At 41.3% G+C, this 25,477-nt stretch overlaps 1 protein-coding gene across 1 annotated transcript; it reads left to right on the top strand.

Moving 5' to 3' along the window:
* The first annotated feature begins 15,604 nt into the window (after nt 1-15,604).
* HSPA5 (heat shock protein family A (Hsp70) member 5) lies at nt 15,605-25,167 on the top strand. The gene is made up of 8 exons (XM_082262696.1): nt 15,605-15,731; nt 17,693-17,924; nt 20,261-20,395; nt 20,499-20,611; nt 21,140-21,530; nt 21,819-22,056; nt 22,147-22,314; nt 24,243-25,167. Exons 1-8 carry the CDS (start codon nt 15,607-15,609, stop codon nt 24,806-24,808), a joined length of 1,968 nt encoding a protein of 655 aa, XP_082118822.1. The 5' UTR covers nt 15,605-15,606; the 3' UTR covers nt 24,809-25,167.
* The last annotated feature ends 310 nt before the right edge of the window (nt 25,168-25,477 follow it).

The following is a 25,477-nucleotide window of genomic DNA, read 5'->3' as shown; positions in this document are numbered from 1 at the left end:
TGGCCTAGGCTATAAGAAGATTGCCAAGACCCTGAAACTGAGCTGTAGCACGGTGGCCAAGACCATACAGCGGTTTACCAGGACAGGTTACACTCAGAACAGGCCTCGCCATGGTCCACCAAAGAAGTTGAGTGCCATGTTCAGCGTCATATCCAGAGGTTGTCTTTGGGAAATATGATGAGACCAAGATAAACTTATTTGGTGTCAGATGGTGTCAAGTGTGTGTGGGGGCAACCAGGTGAGCAGTACAAAGACAAGTGTGTCTTGCTTACAGTCAAGCATGGTGGTGGGAGTGTCATGGTCTGGGGCTGCATGAGTGCTGCCGGTATTGGGGAGCTACAGTTCATTGAGGGAACCACGAATGCCAACATGTACTGTGACATACTGAAGCAGAGCATGATCCCCTCCCTTCGGTGAAACACGTTGATTTTAATGTGAAATGCCTGTATTGGACTCATAGAACGTGAGCATTATTTCAATACTCGGTATAAATAAGTGACTCTGTGCCATTGGTCCCCATCTTCTTTGTTTCTGCTTATATATATATATATATATATATATATATATATATATATATATATATATATATATATATATATATATATATATATATGTCGGAGTGCTGCTGGATCTGTTTGACATGAAATCGCTTAACCAGCGGGAAGAAGGTGATGAGACGGGAGTCCTGTGTAAATCTTTTACATCTGAAAGATCATTTTGCCAACCATGAGAATGGAAGGCAACACAATCTGGTGAGCGCATCAACCAATGGGAGTGGGGTGACCACATTCACGGCACGAGGTGTTTTTTGGCCTCAATTATCTGGATGAACATTACTCTTGGATATTTGGGACATTTTCTAATAATAATTTTTTAATGATTTATAGCGCTCATTTCTCACTTGGGTGTATTTCATTTGATTTTATTTCTTATTTATTTTTTATTTGAGGTTTTGAGAAAGGATACACTGGAACTTCCATTTGGAAATTTATTTTGATGATTATATAACGGCAGCCAGGTGAACATTCTTCTATTTAAATTCTCTTTATTTAATTATTTCACGTTTACGTTTTATGCCTCCAGCGCGCCTTTATTTGCAAGATTATTAATTAGATGTAATCGCTTTTTTTGTTGGAATTAATTACTTGCACATAATATTTGTATTATTAATGGCTGTGTGCTGAGTTATTTTGAGGGGACAGCAAATTTACACTGTTATACAAGCTGTACACTCACTACTTTACATTATAGCAAAGTGTCATTTCTTCAGTGTTGTCAAATGAAAAGATAGAATAAAATGTGAGGGGTGTACTTACTTTTGTGAGACACTGTATGTTCAGTTTTACTAACACATGTCAAAATTACAAAATTGGGCTTAGGCATTTAGATTTGTTTTGTTCTTAGGAGTGAAGGGGTTAAATCGATTTTCTTTCCCGTATGGGAGGGGTGTACTTACTTTTGTCAGATACTGTATGTGGGTGTCGGTGTATATAGTATATATATATATGGGTGTCGGTGTATATATAGTATATACTGTATGTGGGTGTCACACATTATATTCCTCTATTATAATACTTACCAATGACGTCGTCTTTTGGTTGAGGAATGAGCTGCACTCTGTGTGCCGCTTCCTCGTCTCTCCGCCCATTTACCCTCCCCCGACCCCTTGGAGGGGCGGTATCCTCAGGTGGGCGGTCCTCTGTAATGGGGGTCACTCTGAGAAGTACAACATTTTCCTCTTTGTTGGTGATCAGAGGATTCTTCACATTGTATCTTCCCTTCCTCTTCTTAAATAGTTGTCTGATTGCCCAACAACACCCACCCTTCTGGGGGGCGGGTATTATGGGCGGGTTGGTAGGTGGGCAGTCCTCTGATAAAGGAGTCACTTTCAGTAATAAAAGCGTTTCCTCTGTGTTGGTGATCAGAGGATTCCGCATCCTGGAAATGTTTTTTCTCTTAAAGAATCGCATTGTTATAAAATATGAAAACTGCAGAGTAAAGAGAAATGCGTCTTTCTTCCTCGGAGTCTCTCACAGTCGGAGCTCCAACTGTCAGGGAGGTTCCTTTTATAGACATCACACCTGACTCCGCCCACTGCTGAGTGTCTGGCAGCAGGGGGGGTTGGGTTACCATGACGATAACTGACAATATGCAAATGAGGTCACATGACTCTGTCCTAATAACTTGTAAACAACTCCCTTGGAGGTTCTATGAGAAGGATTATGTATGAGAATTTTATATGTCTAATAAAAGGAAATGTGGGAGATCTGCGATTGGCTTATATCTGATATATTTATCTTTAATATCTGCAGCCCATAATAACATCATTTTATTCATCTCTATGGAGAACGGATACATTTCTCACCCCAGTGTGAGCCCACCTCTCTAAAGGTCAAATTTCAAATCTCCCGAAAATAACCGACATTTTTTTTTAATTAACAAATTTGAATTTCTTGGCTGCTCCTAAAAAAAAATAACCAACGTTTTTTTTTTTTTAATTAAATTTGAATTTCTTGGCTGCTCTTGAAAAAAATAACTGACTTTTTTTTTTTTTTGGAAAAATGTTAATGTCTTGGATGTTCTTGTAAAAAAAAAAGTCTGTTTATTGTGTGTGTGGCGGGGGGGGGGGGGGGGGTTGGGAATTCACAAACATATACCAGTTATTAGTAGGGAGGAGGGGGGTATGTAGTATATATCTAGTATATATATATATATATATATATATATATATATATATATATATGTATATATTACCAGCCAGTAATACTCCTCCATTATCAGACCATTCCTCCCTATACAGGAATCTGATAGTTGGACTGACAATTAGGGCTGCAACTAATAAATATTTTCATAATGGATTAGTTGGCCGATTATTGTTTCAATTAATCGATTAATCTGATAATAGCCTTAAGAAAAGTGTGGTGTATAATTTAGTTAATATGTAAAGTTTAAGCCCTTCCCAGCCGTTATCCCAGCGAGTGGGAGGAGTGAAGGGGTTAAATCGATTTTCTTTCCCGTATGGGAGGGGTGTACTTACTTTTGTCAGATACTGTATGTGGGTGTCGGTGTATATAGTATATATATATATGGGTGTCGGTGTATATATAGTATATACTGTATGTGGGTGTCACACATTATATTCCTCTATTATAATACTTACCAATGACGTCGTCTTTTGGTTGAGGAATGAGCTGCACTCTGTGTGCCGCTTCCTCGTCTCTCCGCCCATTTACCCTCCCCCGACCCCTTGGAGGGGCGGTATCCTCAGGTGGGCGGTCCTCTGTAATGGGGGTCACTCTGAGAAGTACAACATTTTCCTCTTTGTTGGTGATCAGAGGATTCTTCACATTGTATCTTCCCTTCCTCTTCTTAAATAGTTGTCTGATTGCCCAACAACACCCACCCTTCTGGGGGGCGGGTATTATGGGCGGGTTGGTAGGTGGGCGGTCCTCTGATAAAGGAGTCACTTTCAGTAATAAAAGCGTTTCCTCTGTGTTGGTGATCAGAGGATTCTGCATCCTGGAAATGTTTTTTCTCTTAAAGAATCGCATTGTTATAAAATAGGAAAACTGCAGAGTAAAGAGAAATACGTCTTTCTTCCTCGGAGTCTCTCACAGTCGGAGCTCCAACTGTCAGGGAGGTTCCTTTTATAGACATCACACCTGACTCCGCCCACTGCTGAGTGTCTGGCAGCAGCGGGGGTTAGGTTACCATGACGATAACTGACAATATGGATTTGAGGTCACATGACTCTGTCCCAATAACTTGTAAACAACTCCCTTGGAGGTTCTATGAGAAGGATTATGTATGAGAATTTTATATGTCTAATAAAAGGAAATCTGGGAGATCTGCGATTGGCTTATATCTGATATATTTATCTTTAATATCTGCAGCCCATAATAACATCATTTTATTCATCTCTATGGAGAACGGATACATTTCTCACCCCAGTGTGAGCCCACCTCTCTAAAGGTCAAATTTCAAATCTCCCGAAAATAACCGACATTTTTTTTTAATTAACAAATTTTAATTTCTTGGCTGCTCCTGAAAAAAATAACCAACGTTTTTTTTTTTTTTTTAATTAAATTTGAATTTCTTGGCTGCTCTTGAAAAAAATAACTGACTTTTTTTTTTTTTTGTAAAAATGTTAATGTCTTGGATGTTCTTGTAGAAAAAAAGTCTGTTTATTGTGTGTGTGGCGGGGGGGGGGGGGGGGGTAATTCACAAACATATACCAGTTATCAGTAGGGAGGAGGGGGTATGTAGTATATATCTAGTATATATATATATATATATTGTAAGGGATTAGCTCGGTGGTAGGCGTGGATGACCCCTTTGGGGGTGCGTTTTCACAGAGAGATAGCCCAAAAGTGCTTGCAAACAACAGGTTTATTCTTCAAACAAGTGCATGCAGCAAAACATCCAAAATAAAATAAAACAAAATAAATCCTTGCCTCTGTGGGCGGCTACCTTCTCACAACTGGAACCTACCTAAGAAGTCTTTCCAACCTACTGTTGGGCCGACACTGCTGATCCTACAGCAGACACTCAAATGTCCATTTGTTTGCTTTTCACACAGCACATGTCCATTTATAACAGGATCCTTTACTCTTCACACTCTTCACATGGAACACTTTGTCTTCTCACCTTTGAGACGTCTTCACTCGTGGTTACCCTCCTTAGCTTCACATCGCTGTAGGGGGTCTTCTCCCATGCTCACCAGCTTGTCGGGAGGCACACATCCGACTGTCCCCCTCTCCCAGCCTACACGGCGACAGGCGGCAGCAGTCCTTCTCCCATGCCCACCAGCTTCGGGAGGTACACGTATGTCTGTCCTCCTCTCCCAGCCTACACGGCGACAGGAGGCAGCACTCAATAGATTTTCTCTGGACAAATTATAGAGGCCTTGATCTCCTCATTCTGAACAGCTGAAGGCCTTTCAACTTCCTGCTGGCTAGCTCTGTAGCCAACACCCTAAATTAATTAATGGACTTTCTAAGTCAGCTGGAAATGTATCTCCTTCCTGTGACTACATTCCCAGATTTAGCTGACTTCCTGTTACATACCCCCCCCTCTTGTTTCAACCCTAGGGTTGGGACACAGATTTCCAGGCACGCATGTGTCAAGCACTGCTGACTCACTGATAAGCCTCCTATTATCCTCAAGCTTCCGGATGAAACTGTTTTGTCATCTTCATTGACGGATTTCTCATAAATGCCACACAGTTTGTCTCTCATCTCATATACACATTCTTCAACTGCATTTTTGGCATCATTTTGCTCCTTCTCGTTTCTGTCATCTTCATTGACAGCTTTCTCATAAATGTCAGACAGCTTGTCCCTCATAACCGTCTGTCCAATCCACCATGGAGGACCGTGATCCATAGGCAACTCAATTGGGCTAGTCTTAATGTCTTCAACATTCTTAAGACGCCTCTCTCTGCAATCCATAAATGTTTTCCACAAAACTTTGAGAACCTTTGCTTCACTAAGCTTTGTTCCAAGTAGGGACTCTTGACATCCCTCTGTGACTTGAGTTGCCTCTCCATACATCTGTACACAATCATTGACTTTTTGTTGTAAAAGGGAATGATCTTCCTTCTTGAGCTTTGCTTGCTCTAAGATGCTGTGCAGAGGATTTTCCAATTGAGACAACAGGCTGTCACACATTTCTTCAAAGTGACCCCTGTTCCTTTTCCCAGAGATATCAATATCATTCACCAAACATTTCATATTCATAGGCAGATCTGAAGCATTTGCACTCATCAACTTCTTAAACTTTTCGCCCTCCTGAGCGAGTCGCAGTAAAGGCCTACTATTTGATTTGATATTCAGTTTATATTTCTTGCCAAACTCTTCACAGAAGAAGCCAACCAGAACATCATCAACTTTCCTTCCACCAACATAGGGGTCAAAGGCAACAACACAGTTGAACCCAGCGATCTGGGTGGTATCCATTATAGACCTCCTCTCTGCATCAGTGAAGAAGCATGGAACTGCAACACATTCTTTTACAGGTTTCTTCAATGCACTTTCTGCTGAACTATTTGACCGCTCAAGGTCACCTAGTTCTTTTTCTCTATCTGAATTCCACATGGAATGCATCTCAAGATCACGATCAAACTTCTGCCACCCGTCTTTTACCAGTTTCATTTTAGAAATATTCTCTGAAAGGCACTTGAAATTCATTTGCTTCACGTTTTCACCAACAGCCTTAGTTTTCTCCACTAGGTGGCGTTTGCTTTTTCCTCCCAGATTTATATCACTTGCTTTAGTTTTCTCCGCTTTAGTTTTCTCCACTAGGTTTTCAGCCTGAACTGAGAAATCATCACATTTCTTACACAACTCCTTTATTTGCTGAAGTTCTAATGATACATTTTCCAATGCTTGAAGTTTTTGAAGGAACGGTTTATTCCAAAGGGGTGATTCAAGCCACGTGTCATCACATTTCTGAGGCTCACTCAGGACAGACCCCAAAACACTGATCCTTTTAAAAACTGCATCAGGCACACTATCCCCTCTTTGGGACAGATCCTCTGTTGCCTGGAATTCCTCTTCCAGTTCCTGCAACGGAATCTTCATCTCTTCTACTTGCTGTTCTAAGGCTCGTTTAGACTTTTCTAGCTCCTGAACGCTTTTCACAACATCATCCTTGGAGCTGACCAATTCTTCCATTTCTGTACGCAGCTGTTTGTTAACACTTTCTAGTTCAGCCTTACACTCTAGAACTTCCTCCAAAGAGCGAGCCAAGAACAGGGCTTTGCTCTCGTTATCACGCGCCTCCGTTTTTGCACGGTCGCGTTCTTCTGCATATTTTGCAGACACAGTCTTCTCTTCACCAAGCATCTGATCAAACTTCTTTTTCACATCTTCAACACACTGTAATGAACCAACGCTTTCTTCCATGCGTTTTTTCATATCCGCTATCTGAGCTTGCAATGTTGCGACTTGCTCTGATAGGTTTTTCTTTGCTTCCGCCTCCTCTTTTAATTGTTCCAGGAAGCCATTTTTCTCATCTTCCATTTGTTTGAGCTTTGTGCTAAAACTCAGCCTTTGACACCTCTCTTCCTGTAAGAGTTCCTGCGTGTCTTGCAGCTGCGATTCCAAGATAGAAAAATCTTCCGCAATTTCTCTAGATTTGCTGTCTGCTTGAGAAAGCTGATTTGTAACATTGTCCAACTCAACCTGCAGTCGGTTTGCCTTCTCTGACAGCTTAGCACACAATCGGTCACCTTCTGACACCTTGACTTGCGATTCCAGAAGCTGTGCCTCTACTTTTTCCCTCTTATGTTCACAATCTCCTTTTCCCTGCATAAGAGCCTTCACCTCATTGGCTAGCATCTGGGAATAAGAATGTAATTCTGCCACACAGGCTTCTTTCTCCTTTAACTGCTGCTGGAAACGTTGGGCTTCACCTTTCCAACTTTCACAGTCCGCACGCCATTCATCTACCACATTGCTCAAAGTAGTGAGCTCATACACAGTACTCAGTAATTTAGCCTCTCTTTCACTTTTCTCTTTGTCGCTGAGAGACAATGTCGCTTTCAGAGCAACATTCTGTTCCTGCGACTCCTGCAGGTCTATTTTTGTAGCTCCCAAAGACTGAAGACTTTTTTCCAGCTGATTACGCAATTCCAACATATCAGCCATACTTTGCTTCTGCAAAGTCTGAATTTCACTTTCCTTTTCCATGAGGATGGTATCTTTCTCCATTATAGTCTCTCTGCGTTTTTGCAACTCGACCAAAAGAAGAGCAGTGGATTCTTCCCACTGTAACACATGAGACTTGAGTAGTTCATTCATTTCCTGCAAGTTTCTATGCTCCATTTTAAGCAATTCCAAGGCTTGTTCCTTTTCTTCCATTTTCCGTTGCAAGGCATCCAACTCAGCCCTGCACACATACTCGGTTTCCTCCAAACCGATGGCCTCCATTGGCTGCTGGCGTCTCTGTTTCCAGCCTGCCATGCTCTCTTGGTGATCCTTTTGTTGAGCTGCAAAGCTCCGTTGTTTCAGCATCTCCCCCATTTTGGGTTTACTTTTCATCTGAGAACCCTGCGTCTCCAAAGCAGTTTCATTTGCCCCAGTGTTGCTAGGAACAACAACTTTTCTCTTTAGCCGATTCCGTTCAGGCATGGATGGGGCTGGTTCAGACGGCAACATCCCCTCCATCCATAGAATCCGGTCTCTCATTTCATCTATCTTTGCATTTTTCAGGCGTTTGGACCGCCCCATCTTCAATAACTCCACAAACAAATTTTTCACAGTCCAGCAAACAATTTTCAGACCACTGTCTCTTCAACACATGTAGTTTTTCTCTCTCTTGCAGGATCTCTTTTCCTGCGCACACAGTTTGTGCAGTCACTTGCACCAGACACAACAAAGTTCATCAAATAATTTTGAGACCGCTGTCTCTTTAAAACACTTTTTTTTTTTTTCTGTCAGGATCTTCTCTCCTGCACACATAGATTGTGCAATCTCATGCACCAGACAAAGTTCATCAAACATTTGCACTTCCTTGCAGGGATCTCTGCTTATGCCCACTGCATACCTCCACCATATGTAAGGGATTAGCTCGGTGGTAGGCGTGGATGACCCCTTTGGGGGTGCGTTTTCACAGAGAGATAGCCCAAAAGTGCTTGCAAACAACAGGTTTATTCTTCAAACAAGTGCATGCAGCAAAACATCCAAAATAAAATAAAACAAAATAAATCCTTGCCTCTGTGGGCGGCTACCTTCTCACAACTGGAACCTACCTAAGAAGTCTTTCCAACCTACTGTTGGGCCGACACTGCTGATCCTACAGCAGACACTCAAATGTCCATTTGTTTGCTTTTCACACAGCACATGTCCATTTATAACAGGATCCTTTACTCTTCACACTCTTCACATGGAACACTTTGTCTTCTCACCTTTGAGACGTCTTCACTCGTGGTTACCCTCCTTAGCTTCACATCGCTGTAGGGGGTCTTCTCCCATGCTCACCAGCTTGTCGGGAGGCACACATCCGACTGTCCCCCTCTCCCAGCCTACACGGCGACAGGCGGCAGCAGTCCTTCTCCCATGCCCACCAGCTTCGGGAGGTACACGTATGTCTGTCCTCCTCTCCCAGCCTACACGGCGACAGGAGGCAGCACTCAATAGATTTTCTCTGGACAAATTATAGAGGCCTTGATCTCCTCATTCTGAACAGCTGAAGGCCTTTCAACTTCCTGCTGGCTAGCTCTGTAGCCAACACCCTAAATTAATTAATGGACTTTCTAAGTCAGCTGGAAATGTATCTCCTTCCTGTGACTACATTCCCAGATTTAGCTGACTTCCTGTTACAATATATATGTATATATTACCAGCCAGTAATACTCCTCCATTATCAGACCATTCCTCCCTATACAGGAATCTGATAGTTGGACTGACAATTAGGGCTGCAACTAATAAATATTTTCATAATGGATTAGTTGGCCGATTATTGTTTCAATTAATCGATTAATCTGATAATAGCCTTAAGAAAAGTGTGGTGTATAATTTAGTTAATATGTAAAGTTTAAGCCCTTCCCAGCCGTTATCCCAGCGAGTGGGAGGGGAATTCCCCCCCTCCTCCCCCCCTCCTTCTGCCGCCATCCCCCGCTCTGCCCGGATCTCCAGTTACTTTTTGTTTTTTTGACAATTGCGCGGTCGTGCGACGCTGTACCCAAATAAAATCGAAATCCTTTTTGTCCCTCAAACAGAGCTTTCTTTTGGTGGTATTTGATCACCTGTGCGATTTTTATTTTTTGCTCTATAAACAAAAAAAGAGCGACAATTCTGAAAAAAAAAAAACACATCATTTACTTTCTGCTATAAAACATTCCTAATAAAAAAATTTAAAAAAATCAAATTTTTTTTTTATCATTTTGGGCCAATTTGTTTTCTGCTACATATTTTTGGTAAAAAAAAAAAAAAATCCCGAAAAGCGTATTTTAATTGGTTTGCGCAAAAGTTATCGCGTCTACAACCTATGGGAAAGATTTTTGGACTATTTATTTATTTATTAGTAATGGCGGCGATCTGCGATATTTTGCGGGACTGCGACATTGCGGCGGACAGATCGGACCCCTAACTGACATTTTTGACACCTTTTGGGGGTACCAGTGTGATTACTGCAGTAATCAGTGCTAAAAATATGTACTGTTACTGTAATAATGACACTGGAAGGGAAGGGGTTTATACTGGGGGCATGGGTGTCCGCAGTGGGGGGGGGGGGGGGCAAGGGGGGACCAGTGCCCCCCCCTGGAAGGTCAAGCTGTGCTCTGTGCTCTGCTCCCTGCTCTGCTTCCGACAGCTGCAGGGGGCGGGTCGGACCGAGGATTCCCTCTTGACATCAGTCAGGAGGGGCGGAGCTGCGGCCCGCAGAGGAGAGAGGCGGGATACACCAGTGAACAGTGAGTGCTAAAGGAATGATAAGAAGGTAAGTAATGAGGCGCTGCGACTCGTATTTAACATATAGATACTGTAAAAAATTCACTTTATGCAATCTAAAATAGGTGACTCCAAATTCCCGTGCTGGGGGGTGAATGTAACTTATTCACTTAAAAGTGATCAGAAATAAATGACAATAAATATTAGAATGAGATATAAAGTGCTTGTGATAAACTTCGCTCATTTTCTCACAACATGCGAGAATAAAATACATTTATTTCTGATATAAGTTACATTCACCCCCCAGCACGGGAATTTGGAGTCACCTATTTTAGATTGCATAAAGTGAATTTTTTACAGTATCTATATGTTAAATACGAGTAGCAGCGCCTCATTACTTACCTTGTTTGACATTTAACCACTTAAGCCCCGGAAGATTTTACCCCCTTCCTGACCAGGGCCTATTTTGCGATTCGGCACTGCGTGACTTTAACGGACAATTGCGCGGTCGTGCGACGCTGTACCTAAACAAATTTGACGTCCTTTTTTTCCCACAAACAGAGCTTTCTTTTGGTGGTATTTGATCACCTGTGCGATTTTTTGATAATGCGCTATAAACAAAAAAAGAGCGACAATTTTGCAAAAATAACAATATTTTTCACATTTTTTTATATGAAATTCCCCAAAAAAAAAAAATGTAAAAATCAAAATTTTTTAACATTTTCGGCCAATTTGTTTTATGCTACATATGTTTGGTAAAAAAAAAAAAAAAATTGCAAAAAGCGTATTTTGATTGGTTTGCGCAAAAGTTATCGCGTTTACTAACAAAGGGAAAGATTTTTGTCATTTTTGTTGTTTTTTTTTAAACGAGTAATGGCGGCGATCTGCGATTTTTTTTGCGGGCCATTGGGGCGGACAGGTCGGACCCTTGACTGACATTTTTGACACTTTTGGGGGTACCAGTGACATTACTGCAGTAATCAGTGCTATACATATGCACTGTTACTGTAAAAATGACACTGGCAGGGAAGGGGTATTGGAGAGGGAGGGGTTAAGTGTGTCCTAGGGGCGTGCTACTAACTGTGATTGGCTGTGGCTACTAGTGTAAAAACAGAGATCAACGGTCCTACATAGTAGAACCGTCTGATCTCCATTCTTACACAGGGGAGAATGACAGGCGGCTTGTTTACATCAGCCGCCCGCCTTTCTCCCTTCCCGCCAGGGACAGAGGGATTAAATCAGGGTTATAAGCACGCCCCTAGGGACACACTTAACCCCTTAATCACTAATAAAGTTAACCCCTTCCCTGCCAGTGTCATTTTTACAGTAACAGTGCATATTTTTAGCACTGATTACTGCAGTAATGTCACTGGTACCCCCAAAAGTGTAAAAAATGTCAGTCAGGGGTCCGATCTGTCCGCCGCAATGTCGCAGTCCCGCAAAAAAAAAAAAATCGCAGATCGCCGCCATTACTCTTAAAAAAAAAAACAACATAAATCTTTCCCGTAGTTAGTAAACGCAATAACTTTTGCGCAAACCAATCAAAATACGCTTATTGCGAATTTTTTTTACCAAAAATATGTAGCAGAAAACAAATTGGCCTAAAATGTTAAAAAAATTTTGATTTTTACATTTTTTTTTTAGCAAAATGTGAAAAATATTGCTATTTTTTCAAAATTTACGCTCTTTTTTTTGTTTATAGCGCAAAAAGTCAAAATCACACAGGTGATCAAATACCACCAAAAGAAAGCTCTGTTTGTGGGAAAAAAAGGGTGTCAGTTTCATTTGGGTGCAGCGTCGCACGACCGTGCAATTGTCTGTTAAAGTCACACAGTGCCGAATCGCAAAATAGGGCCTGATCAGGAAGGGGGTAAAATCTTCCGGTCTTAAAGCGGTTAAAAATACGCTCATTGAGAATTTTTTTGTCAAAGACATGTAGCTAAATACATTTTGGAATAAATATATGACAAACATTGAATACATTGGATATTTTTTAACTGTCAAAGTAGAAAAATATTGTTGTTTTTTCCAAATTTTCGCTTATTTTTATTAATATCGCAAAAAATGAAAAGCGCAGAGGTGATCAAATACCACCAAAAGAAAGCTCTGTTTGTGGGGAAAAAAGGACGTAAATTTAGTTTGGATACGGCGTTGCATGACCGCGCAATTGTCAGTTAAAGTCGCACAGTGCCGAATCGCAAAAAGTGGCCTGGACGTAAAGCAGGGAAATCCTCCGGTGGTAAAGTGGATAAATATTTAAAAAAAGAATTATGTTTTTGGTCTATAAATGTAATTCTATACAAATAATTCCCATTTTCTTCTATGCATACAATGATTTGATTTTCTCGGTATATAATAGTTATTTCATTCTATGGATTTATACATTAACGTTGTTTTATACTTTTTGCAATGGATGTGTATTTGTCATGCGTTCCTTCCTTCATTCACACCCAGTAATGAGGGTAGAATGTACTCACGCCCGGCATTTTACACCCAGATAACATATAGATACCAGCAGCAATCTGACGACATTCTGACGAAATTTACGTGAAGCTGAATCTTCCAGAAATTCATACAGTCATAACAGATGGATCAACCGACCAATCTACGTAGTTTGCGGTGCCACGGACAGCCTTCTCATTGGTCAAATGTGTGACAGGAGGCGGACTTATCATTAGCGGCGAAAGGAGACCTAGCGCGACGTGTGACGTCACGAAAACGTGTGCGAATCCGCAGCCGACAGCTTGAGAGCTTGCTCTCCAATCACAGAATTCCAACGCGTGGTGCTGTAACCAATCATAGCCCTCCACGACTGTGGCCGGTCGAGAGGGTATAAAACTAGACCGGCGGCGCGTAGTACGTCAGTCTGACTGCTACCGGCAAATATAAAGAATTTGGGGAGGCGAGTAACGAGGCTGATTCTGACACCGGTATGTGGGAGATTTCGGGTGGTTAGGCCTGAACGGGGTTTCTGCTTAAAGGTTGTAATGTAATAATGTGGAATTTCCCGGTTTGGGCGGCGGCGAGGCCTGGTTGTGTCAGTGGATCTTTAGCTGATGTGAGACTCATGGCTGGATACACACCATACAATCTTCTGTAGATTTACCATATACAGTAATATCAGGTCAGACCTAAACACTTATCATTTGTATGAAGCCAGGAAGGCCCTTCATAGGTGAAGGGAAATCTAAGACAAAAGTTGTATGGTGTGTATCCAGCCAATCATCCGATCTTACAGTCTGCTTTAAAGTGTCCATGCTTGGTACAATGGATCATCTACTCCAAGGCCTGTCTGATTATTACCATTGGAATTGGTTCAGTAGATCTCTCTTCTCCATTGGGAAATGAAATCGTACAGAGATGTACATCGGACTGTGTATTGTATTGCTTTACGATTTACAAAATATTGTTGATACCATAGTTTTTCATCTTAAGTTGTCCAAGCATAAGTCTGATTGGATGATCGTCTTAAGCTTTACCAACAACAGATCTACATCAGGGCCTGCCAAATTCCATCCATATTGGGTCTATTAGGGTCATATGTTACACTTATTGTAAATCTATAGTTGATTGCATGGTGATCATTAAGTCTAATCTCAACTTTGCAAAGGTGACCATACACTGTGCAATCTGACTGTGTTCTCCTTTATAACGCAGTGCATTCTCCTTATTGGCTGTGCGTTCTACTGTGTTGGCTGTGCATTCTCCTTATTGGCTGTGCGTTCTCCTTATTGGCTGTGCTTTCTCCTTATTGGCTGTGCTTTCTCCTTATTGGCTGTGCTTTCTCCTTATTGGCTGTGCGTTCTCCTTATTGGCTGTGCTTTCTCCTTATTGGCTGTGCGTTCTACTGTGTTGGCTGTGCTTTCTCCTTTAGATCTGCTCTCATCATTTTAGTGCAGTAGCCTGTTTGAATGAATAGAGTTGGAATGGATTCTTTAAGGCCGGTCATACATGTTCAATTGTCTTATACCAAAAACCATCTAATAATGAGATCATAACAATCAGTTGTATCCAATTAGGCAAGTCCTTGCACTATGTAGTTTAGGGTAAATCTATAAAAGAAAATTGTACGAGAGACTTGAACATGTATGGCCAGCCTTAGTTCATTTTCTGCTCAGTAAATGGGCAGGGGATTGTGCTCTCTGGTTGTATAGTGTGTGGTCGCCTGTGGCACTGCATACAAATATTGGTTTGTTTAGGTTTGCACTCGTATTGTTAGAGGTTGTGGTGTGTGGTTTTTTTTTTTTTTTTTTTTTTTTTTTTTTTGTGTATGTTGAGAGAGATTAAACAATCAGGTTGTATAGTGTTTGATCAGCGGAAAAGTGAATGTATCTCTAATGCGCTTTACACAATGAAGTAAAATGAATGAAGATGGTCAAAGCAGTATTATTAAAAGTGTATACAGGAGCTATATTCATTGTGTATTTAAAAAAAAAAAAATATATATGTTAAATGCACAATGATAACCCATATGTTACACAATGACTATAGCCTGTATATTTGGTAATTGGTGTAGAGTGAGATGTAATGTTTGGATGGTTTCTGACTCCTGATATCGAGGTTTTGCAGAAAGCCATCATTCATTGAAATTGTGCTTTAATGTTTAATTTGCCCAATGGCTTTATGTTCCTGATGTTGGCTTTGTATCCATGAAATGAAATGTATATAAACTCTAAATTGGGATCTTTTTATGATCTGCTCAGACTGCAGAAGGTGATCTCTGGTGTCTGGTGTGCTTTACATTTTTGCTGCTTATACTGTTGATTTTTTTTTTTTTCTGGTTTAGTTAATCCAGAATAAAACAATCTTTGGTGGTAGCCAGTTAGAGATTGGCGTTGGGGACCCGTGGTTGACACGGTCGCTGCCATTACACTGTAGACTGAAGGGGGGGGGGGGGGGGGAGCGCAGCCCTGTGGCTTCCTTCCTTTCTCGCTCTAGAAGCTTCTCCTTCCTTTCCCCTGATTCATCAGCTTGTCTCCTCATTGGATGGAGGGGAGAGATGTAGAAGTTGCCCCACCCTTCTTTATTTCTGCCTACTGTTATCCAGAAGACCTTCTTCTTCTTCTTTCTTCCGGATTTGCAATGCATTTGTTTTATGAAGCGATATTGTGTTTGATAATGAGCTTGTACTTTTATTAACTTTCTCTTTTCTTTCAGCAGGCTGTTGCCCTCTACATAGGATTTCTATCTTATCGTGAAAAGGAGAACACATCTCATGGTAGCAATGAAGCTGTTGGGAATTCTTTTGCTGGTTATTGGCATCACTTTTGCCGATGATGATGACAAAAGGGAAGAGGTTGGCACCGTGATTGGCATTGACTTGGGGACGACTTATTCATGGTATGTAGTTCACAGGCTAGAAGTGCCTAAAATTGTAGTAGTATTTTAATAAAATTTGAGAATACTTCAGTTTTCTTTACACTCTTGACTGTAGCAAGAACAATGCATTCGCTTTACTCCAGTTACATACAAGAGTTTTTGTTTTTATTACAAAAGTGCTTTTAAGGATCCATGTCTGTTGTATGTGACATCCAGTCTGCTTTGCTTATAGGAGATGTACAGCCAAAGCTTGTTTTGGCTGTATATTTCCTCCTAAGGTTCACAAATGTGCAGTTCGTTCTCCACTCCTGTGACTCCAGGTTGAAGTCGCTCTCTGCTGACGTCACAGAAGTCGGTTCAGGCACCGCGTCATCACGGCAATGGAAGTCTGGATCTGCCTGGTTCAATACCCGGCTCAGCCTCTCAGGGAGCCCATGAGAGCCTGAGCCAACCACTGCTCCAGTGAGCGAGGAGGGGGTAGAGCTCTCTGTCAGAACCAAACGATCAGCGGTGTTCAATCGCTCAGTTTTCAGTGCAGGAGTGCCGTGGAACAGATGCTGCATCCACCTAGGTAAGATAACATTTAAACAAATCAACTCCCTTTTTTAAATATCAAAAATGGCTAGATCTGGTTGCTAGGCATTGGACTGCATGCACATGGTCACATTTGCCCATGCATTGTAAAGCCACAGCATATTTCTATTTCCGATGTCCTAGCACTGCAAACCGCCTTCCATAGACCTGAATGAGTGAAGGAGGCTGTAGGCAGCTATTTGCATAAAGTAACATACATGCACAGACTTAATACACCTAAAGTGCACTAATTTTATGTAAATGGCTTTGTACAGTCTCCGTCACCCATTCATGTTCATGTGCAGCCTTACCTCACGAGTCGACGAGTCACAGCAGCTTCTCTTTAGTCCCGGCTCCCACGTCTCCTCAGTCCTCCCGCCTCCTCCTCGGCCAATGGCCTGGGGTGGTATGCCTTTCGGCCAATCAGGAAGCGGGAGGACCCGCTCCCTGATTGGCCAGGAGGAGGATCTGTGTGACAATAGCGAAATTTCATTCGCTATTGTCACACAATGGGTGGGCTCTCGGGGCGCGCTGCGCCGTCTTACATTGTACTGCGATTGACCGTAATTTAGACTGCGCTGCCACGCAGGCGCGCAGCTTAAAGGGAACATTGGCCATGAGGATGTTTTTTAGCGGCAGGAACTGAGACTAGTCAGAATCAAGGGAAGGATAAATGCAGCAATGTACAGAGGCATGCTTTAATGAAAACCTCCTCCCAGAGCGCTCTGGACCTCAGATTTGGGAGAAGGTTTGTCTTCAACAGGACAACAATCCTAAGCACACAGCCAAGATAACAAAGGAGTTGCTACAGGACAACTCTGACTATCCTTGAGTGGCTGAGATATAAACCAGATTTGAACATCTCTGGAGAGATATGAAAATGATTGTGTACCGACGCTCCGAATCCAAAGTGATGGAGCTTGAGAGGTCCTCGAAAGACGAATGGGAGAAACTGCCCAGAAATAGCTGTGCCAAGCTTGTAGCGTCATAGTCAGACTCAGCTGTAATTGGTGCCAAAGGTGCTTTAACAAAATATTGAGCAAAGACTGTAAATACCTACGCATATGTGATTGGGTTTTATTTTGTATCTATAAATTAAAAAAAAAAAAAAATTGCAGAGATTTCAAACTTTCATGTTGTATACATGGGGTATTGTTTGTAGAGTTTTGAGGGGAAAATGAATTGAATCCATTTTGGCATAGGGCTGTAACATAACAATGTGGAATAAGTGAAGCGCTGTGAAGCCTTTCCAAATGCACTGTAAATGGCCATTTTTCCTGCAAAGCATGCTCTTGCCATGCAAAAAAAGTATATCTGATGTTCGGTCCGTATTGAAACACTCTAAAAGGACATCTCTTCATCCTTTATTTTTTGGCAGTGGCCTAAATGTGTTCCTTTTATTTTTGCAGCGTTGGTGTATTCAAGAATGGACGTGTCGAGATTATTGCCAACGATCAGGGAAACCGAATCACACCCTCCTATGTAGCTTTTACTCCAGAAGGTGAAAGATTGATTGGAGATGCTGCCAAGAATCAGTTGACTTCCAATCCTGAAAATACAGTGTTTGATGCCAAGCGTCTGATTGGTCGCATTTGGAATGACCCATCTGTACAACAGGATGTCAAGTATCTGCCTTTTAAGGCAAGTAGTCAATATTCAGTGTGTTGCTAATTTACTGAATACGTTTTGTGTGTGATTGTTCACTTCTCAAAATGAATATACTTTGCCAAGTTAATTAGCAGTTAACTTAAAAGCATTCTAGTCCTTACTACCTGCAGTCTTTTTTTTTTTTTTGCCCTGTACACATAGCCTATAGAAGTGTTGGCAGTTTGATCAAACAGGAGGGGTGCTGCATCACACTGCACCTCTGTCTGTAGTTCCAAGAACTCAGCCTCTTCTGGTGGGAGCTACACAGTAATTAGATCTGAGTGACGCAAGCAGGAAAAGTAATGGAGAAGAGGGGTTGCATTCCCACATTTGTGATGCAACAGAGGAAATGGCAAGGCTTGGACTACTGTGTGACTCTAAAGATTTTTGCCTGTCCCTTAGCAAACGGGGACAAGCTAGGTGAATTAATACATGGACAATCACAGCCCATTCACACTGCAGCGGCATGACTGTACTACTTAGGGGGCGACTTGCACGGACTTCATATAATGACTGTCTATGAAAGTCGCCCCGAAGTAGTACAGGACCCTTTTTCTAAGTCGGAGTGACTTGTGTCGCTCCTATTAGAACTGGTCCTGTAGCAGTCAATGGACCACGACTTGTCAGGCTGACAAGTCGCTCTAGTGTGAATGGAGCCTTAGTCAGCCATGACACCACAAAATGCAGCTACAACATTTGAGCCCATCATTACAAAGGAAAGGCAAACAAATCGCACAGCTTTTTTCCAAACCCGTGGACCTTTTCAGAAATTGGCTCTGACTCTGTCCAACAAGTTGGACTACCTGGGCCTGACTTTGGATTCAGCCCCAGCCAGGGTGTTTCTCCCGGAGGCAGAACTACTGATGTTGCAGCATGCGATTCGGCTCCTGTTGTCCAACCATTGGTTGTGTCTCAGGATGTGCATGCAAGTGCTGGGCTTGATGGTCTCCACCTTTGAGGCGGTTCCATTTGCTCAGTTTCCTAACAGGCCTCTGCAAAGGGAGATTCTTGCCAAGTGGGACAAGAATCCTTGACAAAGCGATCAATATCCTGGATATTCAGGCAATTGGGCTTTGCCTGTCCCAGTGGACAGATTGTCTGTCTGCAAGGATGTCCTGTAAGGATTCAGTTGGACAATGCCATGGCTGGCGTATGTCTATCATCAAGGGGGCACAAGAAGTGCCCTGGTGGCAGAAGTTGCTGGCATTTTAAGATGGGCAGAATGTTTGTTCCAGCCCTCTATGCTTTGCACATTCCAGGAGTGGAAAATTGGCAGGCCCTGAGTCCGGGCGAATGGTCTCTTCATCCGGAAGGGTTTCAACAACTATGTCTACTGTGGGGGACTCTTGATGTGGACCTGTTGCCCTCTCATCTCAACCAGAAGGTTCAGAGGTTTGTGGCAAGATCTTGGAATCCTTTAGCCAATGCTCTGGTGGCCTCTTGGGGACAGTATTGTGTGTTTTTTTTTATTTATTTTTTTTTACACTGTTCCCCCACTACAGCTTCTGGGCAGAAGGGATTCCAGTCATTTTGGTGGCTCCAGGTCTTGGTACGCAGGCCTCGTAAGGCTGGTAGCTAATGTTCCTTGGGGACACCCTCTCAGAGAACCTCTTTTGTCCCAAGGGCCGATCTTCCATCCTGCTTTACGTTTGCTGGCTTTACCGGCCTAGCTATTGAAAGCCAGGTACTGAAGGATAGAGGGTTTTCTGATTCAGTTATTCCTACTCTGTTAAACGCTAGAAAATCTACTTCTAGGCAGGTTTATCATGGTCTCATTTCTTTGTTGTGCGTCTCAGGTGTTTCTCCCCGTTCCTTTTTGGTGTCCCGTCTGCTGGGGTTTCTAAAACAAGGTGTAGATAAAAGTTTGGCTCTGAGCACCATCAAGGGCCAGATTCCCCCTCCCCTCCTCATGTTGACACTACTTTGAGATGTCCCAAAGTCAAAGATCTGGAGCTGTCCATCAATGAATGAAAGGGAACTGGATTTGTCAAATCCTTTTCTCTGATGTTCACTGATGGACACAGCACCCACCCCCTGTGTTAAGTTTGATTATGTATTCTTCGGACACTGCTTGTTACAAACTGAAGTCCTATAGCCGGAATTGGTAAGTATACCCCCTAGGACAGCCCTAAGGGTGTAGTCAAGTTGTTTCCACCTAATCCTATGGAGAGCAGCATAACCCAAGCGGTTTCTGTCAATTAACATCTGAGAAGGATTTTACGGTAGAACAAAAATCCAGTTTTTTAAACCTCTCCAAAAAATGTTTTATAGATAAATATCGCAGCTTTTTGCCTTTGCACATTTTTTATTTTCTGATCTTTTTTTACTAGGTTGTTGAAAAGAAAACCAAGCCCTATATTGAAGTCGATGTTGGTGAACAGAGAAAGACCTTTGCTCCAGAAGAAATTTCTGCTATGGTTCTCACTAAGATGAAAGAGACTGCTGAGGCATATCTAGGCAAAAAGGTATGTACTTTTTTTTGTGTGGGTTGTTGGGTTTTCCTTTTTTTTTTTTTTTTTTTTTATTTGTTCAGAATTTACCAGAAGTTTTTACTTCCATTTGTCTTAGGTTACACATGCTGTTGTCACTGTACCTGCTTACTTCAACGATGCCCAGCGTCAAGCCACAAAAGATGCTGGAACTATTTCAGGACTTAATGTGATGCGGATTATCAATGAGCCGTAAGTATCTTCTTAAGTTGGGGGGGGTATGTTTTGAGAATTTTTTTTTTTTTCTTTACATGTACAGAATAACATGACCACATTGTCACAGGGAATAAAAGTAGAACATTTTTAAAATAGCCCAAAAAAACCCATTACAGCACTAAGCCCACAAGGTACCAGTGTTAATTTTGGCAGCAAATTTCGATTCAGTTTTAGTCCTAGTATTTTGACTAAAATGCCATTTTAGTCATCAGAGTTGTTTTAGTCATATTGTTTTGGACATATTTTAGTTGCCTAAAATCTCTAGTACATTTTAGTCAACTTCAAAATCGAATGGGTTTAGGTAAATTGTAATGCATTATTTAAACTTTTTTTCTAGAATTTCCAAACTAATTATATACTCCTGGCGTAAAAATCGAATAATATGCTATTATAAGGTTTGAACACGCGTTACAGACACAGATTTAACCATTGTGATTATTTATATATATATATCTCACGTGTCGGTTTTTTATTATAATTTTTTTTTTTCTTTGTGAATTACAGAACTGCTGCTGCGATTGCATATGGCTTAGACAAAAAGGAAGGGGAGAAGAACATTCTTGTCTTTGATCTGGGTGGTGGTACTTTCGATGTGTCCTTGCTTACAATAGACAATGGAGTCTTTGAAGTGGTGGCTACCAATGGAGACACTCATCTGGGAGGAGAAGACTTTGACCAGCGTGTCATGGAACACTTTATCAAGCTCTACAAAAAGAAAACTGGTAAAGATGTGCGCAGAGACAACAGGGCTGTCCAAAAGCTTCGTCGTGAAGTTGAAAAAGCCAAGAGAGCCTTGTCATCTCAACATCAAGTTAAGATTGACATCGAATCCTTCTTTGAGGGAGAAGACTTCTCTGAAACCCTTACCCGGGCTAAGTTTGAGGAGCTTAACATGGTAAGGATTTGTAGACCAACTGCAGTACTATATTGAGTGGTTTGCTGAAGATGGTGGGGGTGTTGGCAGCGTGCATTCCCCTCTGCTGTCCCAGCTAGTCAACAGCCAATCGGTCCCCTTCTCCTTGTTACTAACTGCTGTGCACTTGGCATAACTGCAAGCTCCCACGGATGCCTGCATTTTACATCCTATATAAAGTTGCATCCATAATCACATGTTTTATTTATTTTTATTTTTGTCCACCCATTGCATCTTGTAATTTTCATTGAATATTTTGCCCGTTTTTAGGATCTCTTCCGTTCTACCTTGAAACCAGTACAGAAAGTGCTTGAAGATGCTGATCTAAAGAAATCTGACATCGATGAAATTGTGTTGGTGGGAGGTTCTACACGTATTCCTAAAATTCAGCAGCTGGTTAAAGAATTCTTCAATGGCAAAGAACCATCTCGTGGCATAAATCCTGATGAGGCTGTGGCTTACGGTGCTGCAGTCCAGGCTGGTGTACTCTCTGGAGACCAGGACACAGGTATGCATACATTAGAACAAATAAGTCTATTTGTGTGAGTGTAAACGTATATGAAAATGTATAACACCTATTTTAATCTACTGGTTTCAGGTGATTTGGTTCTTCTTGATGTGTGCCCTCTGACTCTCGGTATTGAAACTGTTGGTGGTGTCATGACTAAGCTCATCCCAAGGAACACTGTTGTGCCTACAAAGAAGTCACAAATTTTCTCCACAGCCTCTGATAACCAACCTACTGTCACAATAAAGGTTTATGAAGGTAACCATGTTTAAACATTTTTTGGGGTTTGAAAATGTAAAGTTATGTGAATACTACTCTTGTATGCTTTTCCTGATTTGGCTTTCAAGTTGGTCCCCAGCCTTGGTGACATACAATCATAACTTTATTGGATCAGGCCACATGCAACTTTACTCATGTTGCTTTCCTTTGCTTCTGGGGCATTCAAATGTAACTGTTTCTGTATTTTGGATGGGTGATGATTTAATCTTGGGTTAAGCATCAAAGTATAATAAGAGAATCTTCCTTGGTGAAAATTCCCAAACAATAGATTATGGTTTTGGTTAAAGAACTCCAATTTTCATAACTTTTTAAAAAACCTGCTTGGTTACGTCCAGTGAGGTCAATGCCACCTTGTGGACTTTTTATTTTACAATGTACTTTTTTTTTTTTTTTTTTTGATGTGCCCAAAGGTCCAGTGCTAAAGCATCAGAAGTATAGTGATCACTGTATTTGTGTCACTCAGTAAAAATATATAGGGGTTCAGGAGGTGGCACGCGCACACAAATTGAAATATATATATATATATTCAATTTTTTTTTTTTTTTTTCTTAACCATTTTATATACAAACACCTTTTCACAATTGATGGATTTCTGCTTCCTTTTTTCACTGTTAATGGAAGTCCCTTTCTATAAATGGGCCTTTGATCTATTCTGCCAGCCAGCTAACGGGAACTTGTCAGACAGCCATTGCCTGGAAAGTGGAACTTTGTGGTTCACTCTCCAATCTTTACATATATACCCATGTGCTTGGTGCATCAGGCTTAGGCAGCCACCACAATTGAATGGGAACTTTTATATGCCTGTAGACTATGGTCTAGATGTGTTTTTAAAAAAAAAAAAAAAAAAAAAAAAAAAAAAAAATCTTTTGTATAGTAAATGACTGCAGTCGAGTGCATGCAGATGACTTTTTTTTTTTTTTTTTTTTCTTTATACAGTAAAACCTTGGATTGCGAGCATTATTTGTTATGGAAACATGCTTGTAATCCAAAGCGATTTTCCCCATAAGAAATAATGGAAACTCAGATGATTCGTTCCACAAGTCCTTCAGTTTATAGTCTATATACAAAGATTATAGCAATGTGATAGGTTGTGTAACCATAATAATGTCCATCCACAATATGCAGCCTTCCCAAGGGGATTAGAAGCAAAATCTAGCAGAGCTACAGAATATAAGAGAGATAAGAGTGTAGCAATAAGGTTACATTTAATGAAGGTTCAACCTTTAGCAACTCGCATGGTTGATGATTAAAATAGGCATACCTAAGTATGCAGGCATCCGGGGTAAAGCTGTCCACATAGACCATCTTCTGAACCACCAGCTCTCACCACTGTCAGTCTGCAATCGTGACTGGGAAGAATAGCCTGCAGTAGAGCGATCTGAAAGTGAGGCTTTGAATCACTCGTGGAGTGCAGCGGAGAAGGGATGATGAAGATGGCGGTGAGGAGGGCGGTCTATGTGGACAGCTTTACCCCAGATGCCTGCATACTTAGATGTGCCTGTTTTATATTCATCAACCATGTGAGTTGCTAAATATTGAACCTTCATTAAATGTATCCATATTGCTACACTTTAGAGGCTCCTCTCCTTTTTTTTTATACATGACGCTACTTGTATATCAAGACATCGCTTGTATATCAAGTCAAAATGTATTTAAAAAATTTGCTCGTCTTGCAAAGCGCTCTCAAAGTTACTCTCAAACCAAGGTTTTACTGTATTTTCTACAGTATGAATTGTTTTCCCTTTTACATCCGTACTGATTATTCTGAAATGCAATACATGCAGCCGTTAGAGCAAACTTTCATAATTGTGTAGGTTTTTGATGAGCTGCTGTAGGTTTTCACATTTAAATTTTAAACCTATTCAGACTTTATATTTATAGTAAATTTGTAATTTGGCTTGTTCTAGGTGAGCGTCCGCTGACTAAGGATAACCATCTTCTGGGCACTTTTGACCTTACTGGTATTCCTCCGGCTCCCCGTGGTGTTCCTCAAATCGAAGTTACATTTGAAATCGATGTCAATGGTATCTTGCGGGTTACAGCAGAGGACAAAGGTACTGGAAACAAAAACAAGATCACAATTACCAATGATCAGAATCGACTAACGCCTGAAGAAATTGAAAGAATGGTCACCGATGCAGAGAAGTTTGCTGAGGACGACAAGAAACTGAAAGAACGGATTGATGCACGGAATGAACTTGAAAGTTACACTTATTCACTGAAAAATCAAATAGGGGACAAAGAAAAACTTGGTGGAAAGTTGTCGTCTGAAGACAAGGAAACTATTGAGAAGGCAGTAGAAGAGAAGATTGAATGGTTGGAGAGCCATCAAGAAGCGGACATAGAAGAGTTCAAGGCTAAAAAGAAGGAGTTGGAGGACATTGTTCAACCAATTGTTGGTAAATTATATGGTGGGGCAGGTGGACCTCCTCCTGAAGGAGAGGACCAGGAGAAAGAGAAGGATGAGTTATAGGCCTATATATGACCTTTTGGCTTCTGTAAATACTGGACTCAGGAACTTTTTTTGTTGAGAGAATATTTGAACATTTAGATACTCAATTTTCATGTGGATTCTTCACTTCAGTGGAGACAAATGCTAAGCTGTTATGGCTGTTTACTGCTTTTCGTTAGCAGTTGTTCATCCAGATCACTATTTTTGTTTGGTTACTTCCCAGGGGAAGGGCGGGTCTGGTATTTGGGAGGGTAGGATATAAAGAGGTTTAAAATGTTGCTCAAATGTTTTATTTATTTGAAATATTTTGGTCATGTGCATTCTACGTAGAAATTTTTTCTACAATCAATGGCCACAATAAATGTTTGATAATTAAACTACTCTGTTGTATATTATTGGACTTGTATTAGAATACAAGTGAAGTTGTTGCTTTTTAAAAAAGGGGGGGGGGAGGGATTTGTTAGCACATTTGCTTAATTTGAAACCATTGATCTGAATGGAAGTCTGATCATGATGATCAGACTTGTGGTGTCATTTGTGCTCTGAGGATCTTGAAAGAGAGCCCCACGCCAAAATGAAGAAAAAAAAAAAAATGCACGGGGCACACTCCCAAGATTAACACCAGATCGTATGGATTTTGAGGGGAACCCTCCACGCCAGGAAAAAGCGGCGTGGGATTCCTCCCCCAAA

The sequence above is a fragment of the Pelophylax lessonae genome, assembly GCF_965119305.1.
Source record: "Pelophylax lessonae genome assembly, chromosome: 7".
NCBI classification, from domain to species: Eukaryota; Metazoa; Chordata; class Amphibia; order Anura; family Ranidae; genus Pelophylax; species Pelophylax lessonae.
This window is presented reverse-complemented; position numbering and strand designations above follow the sequence as displayed.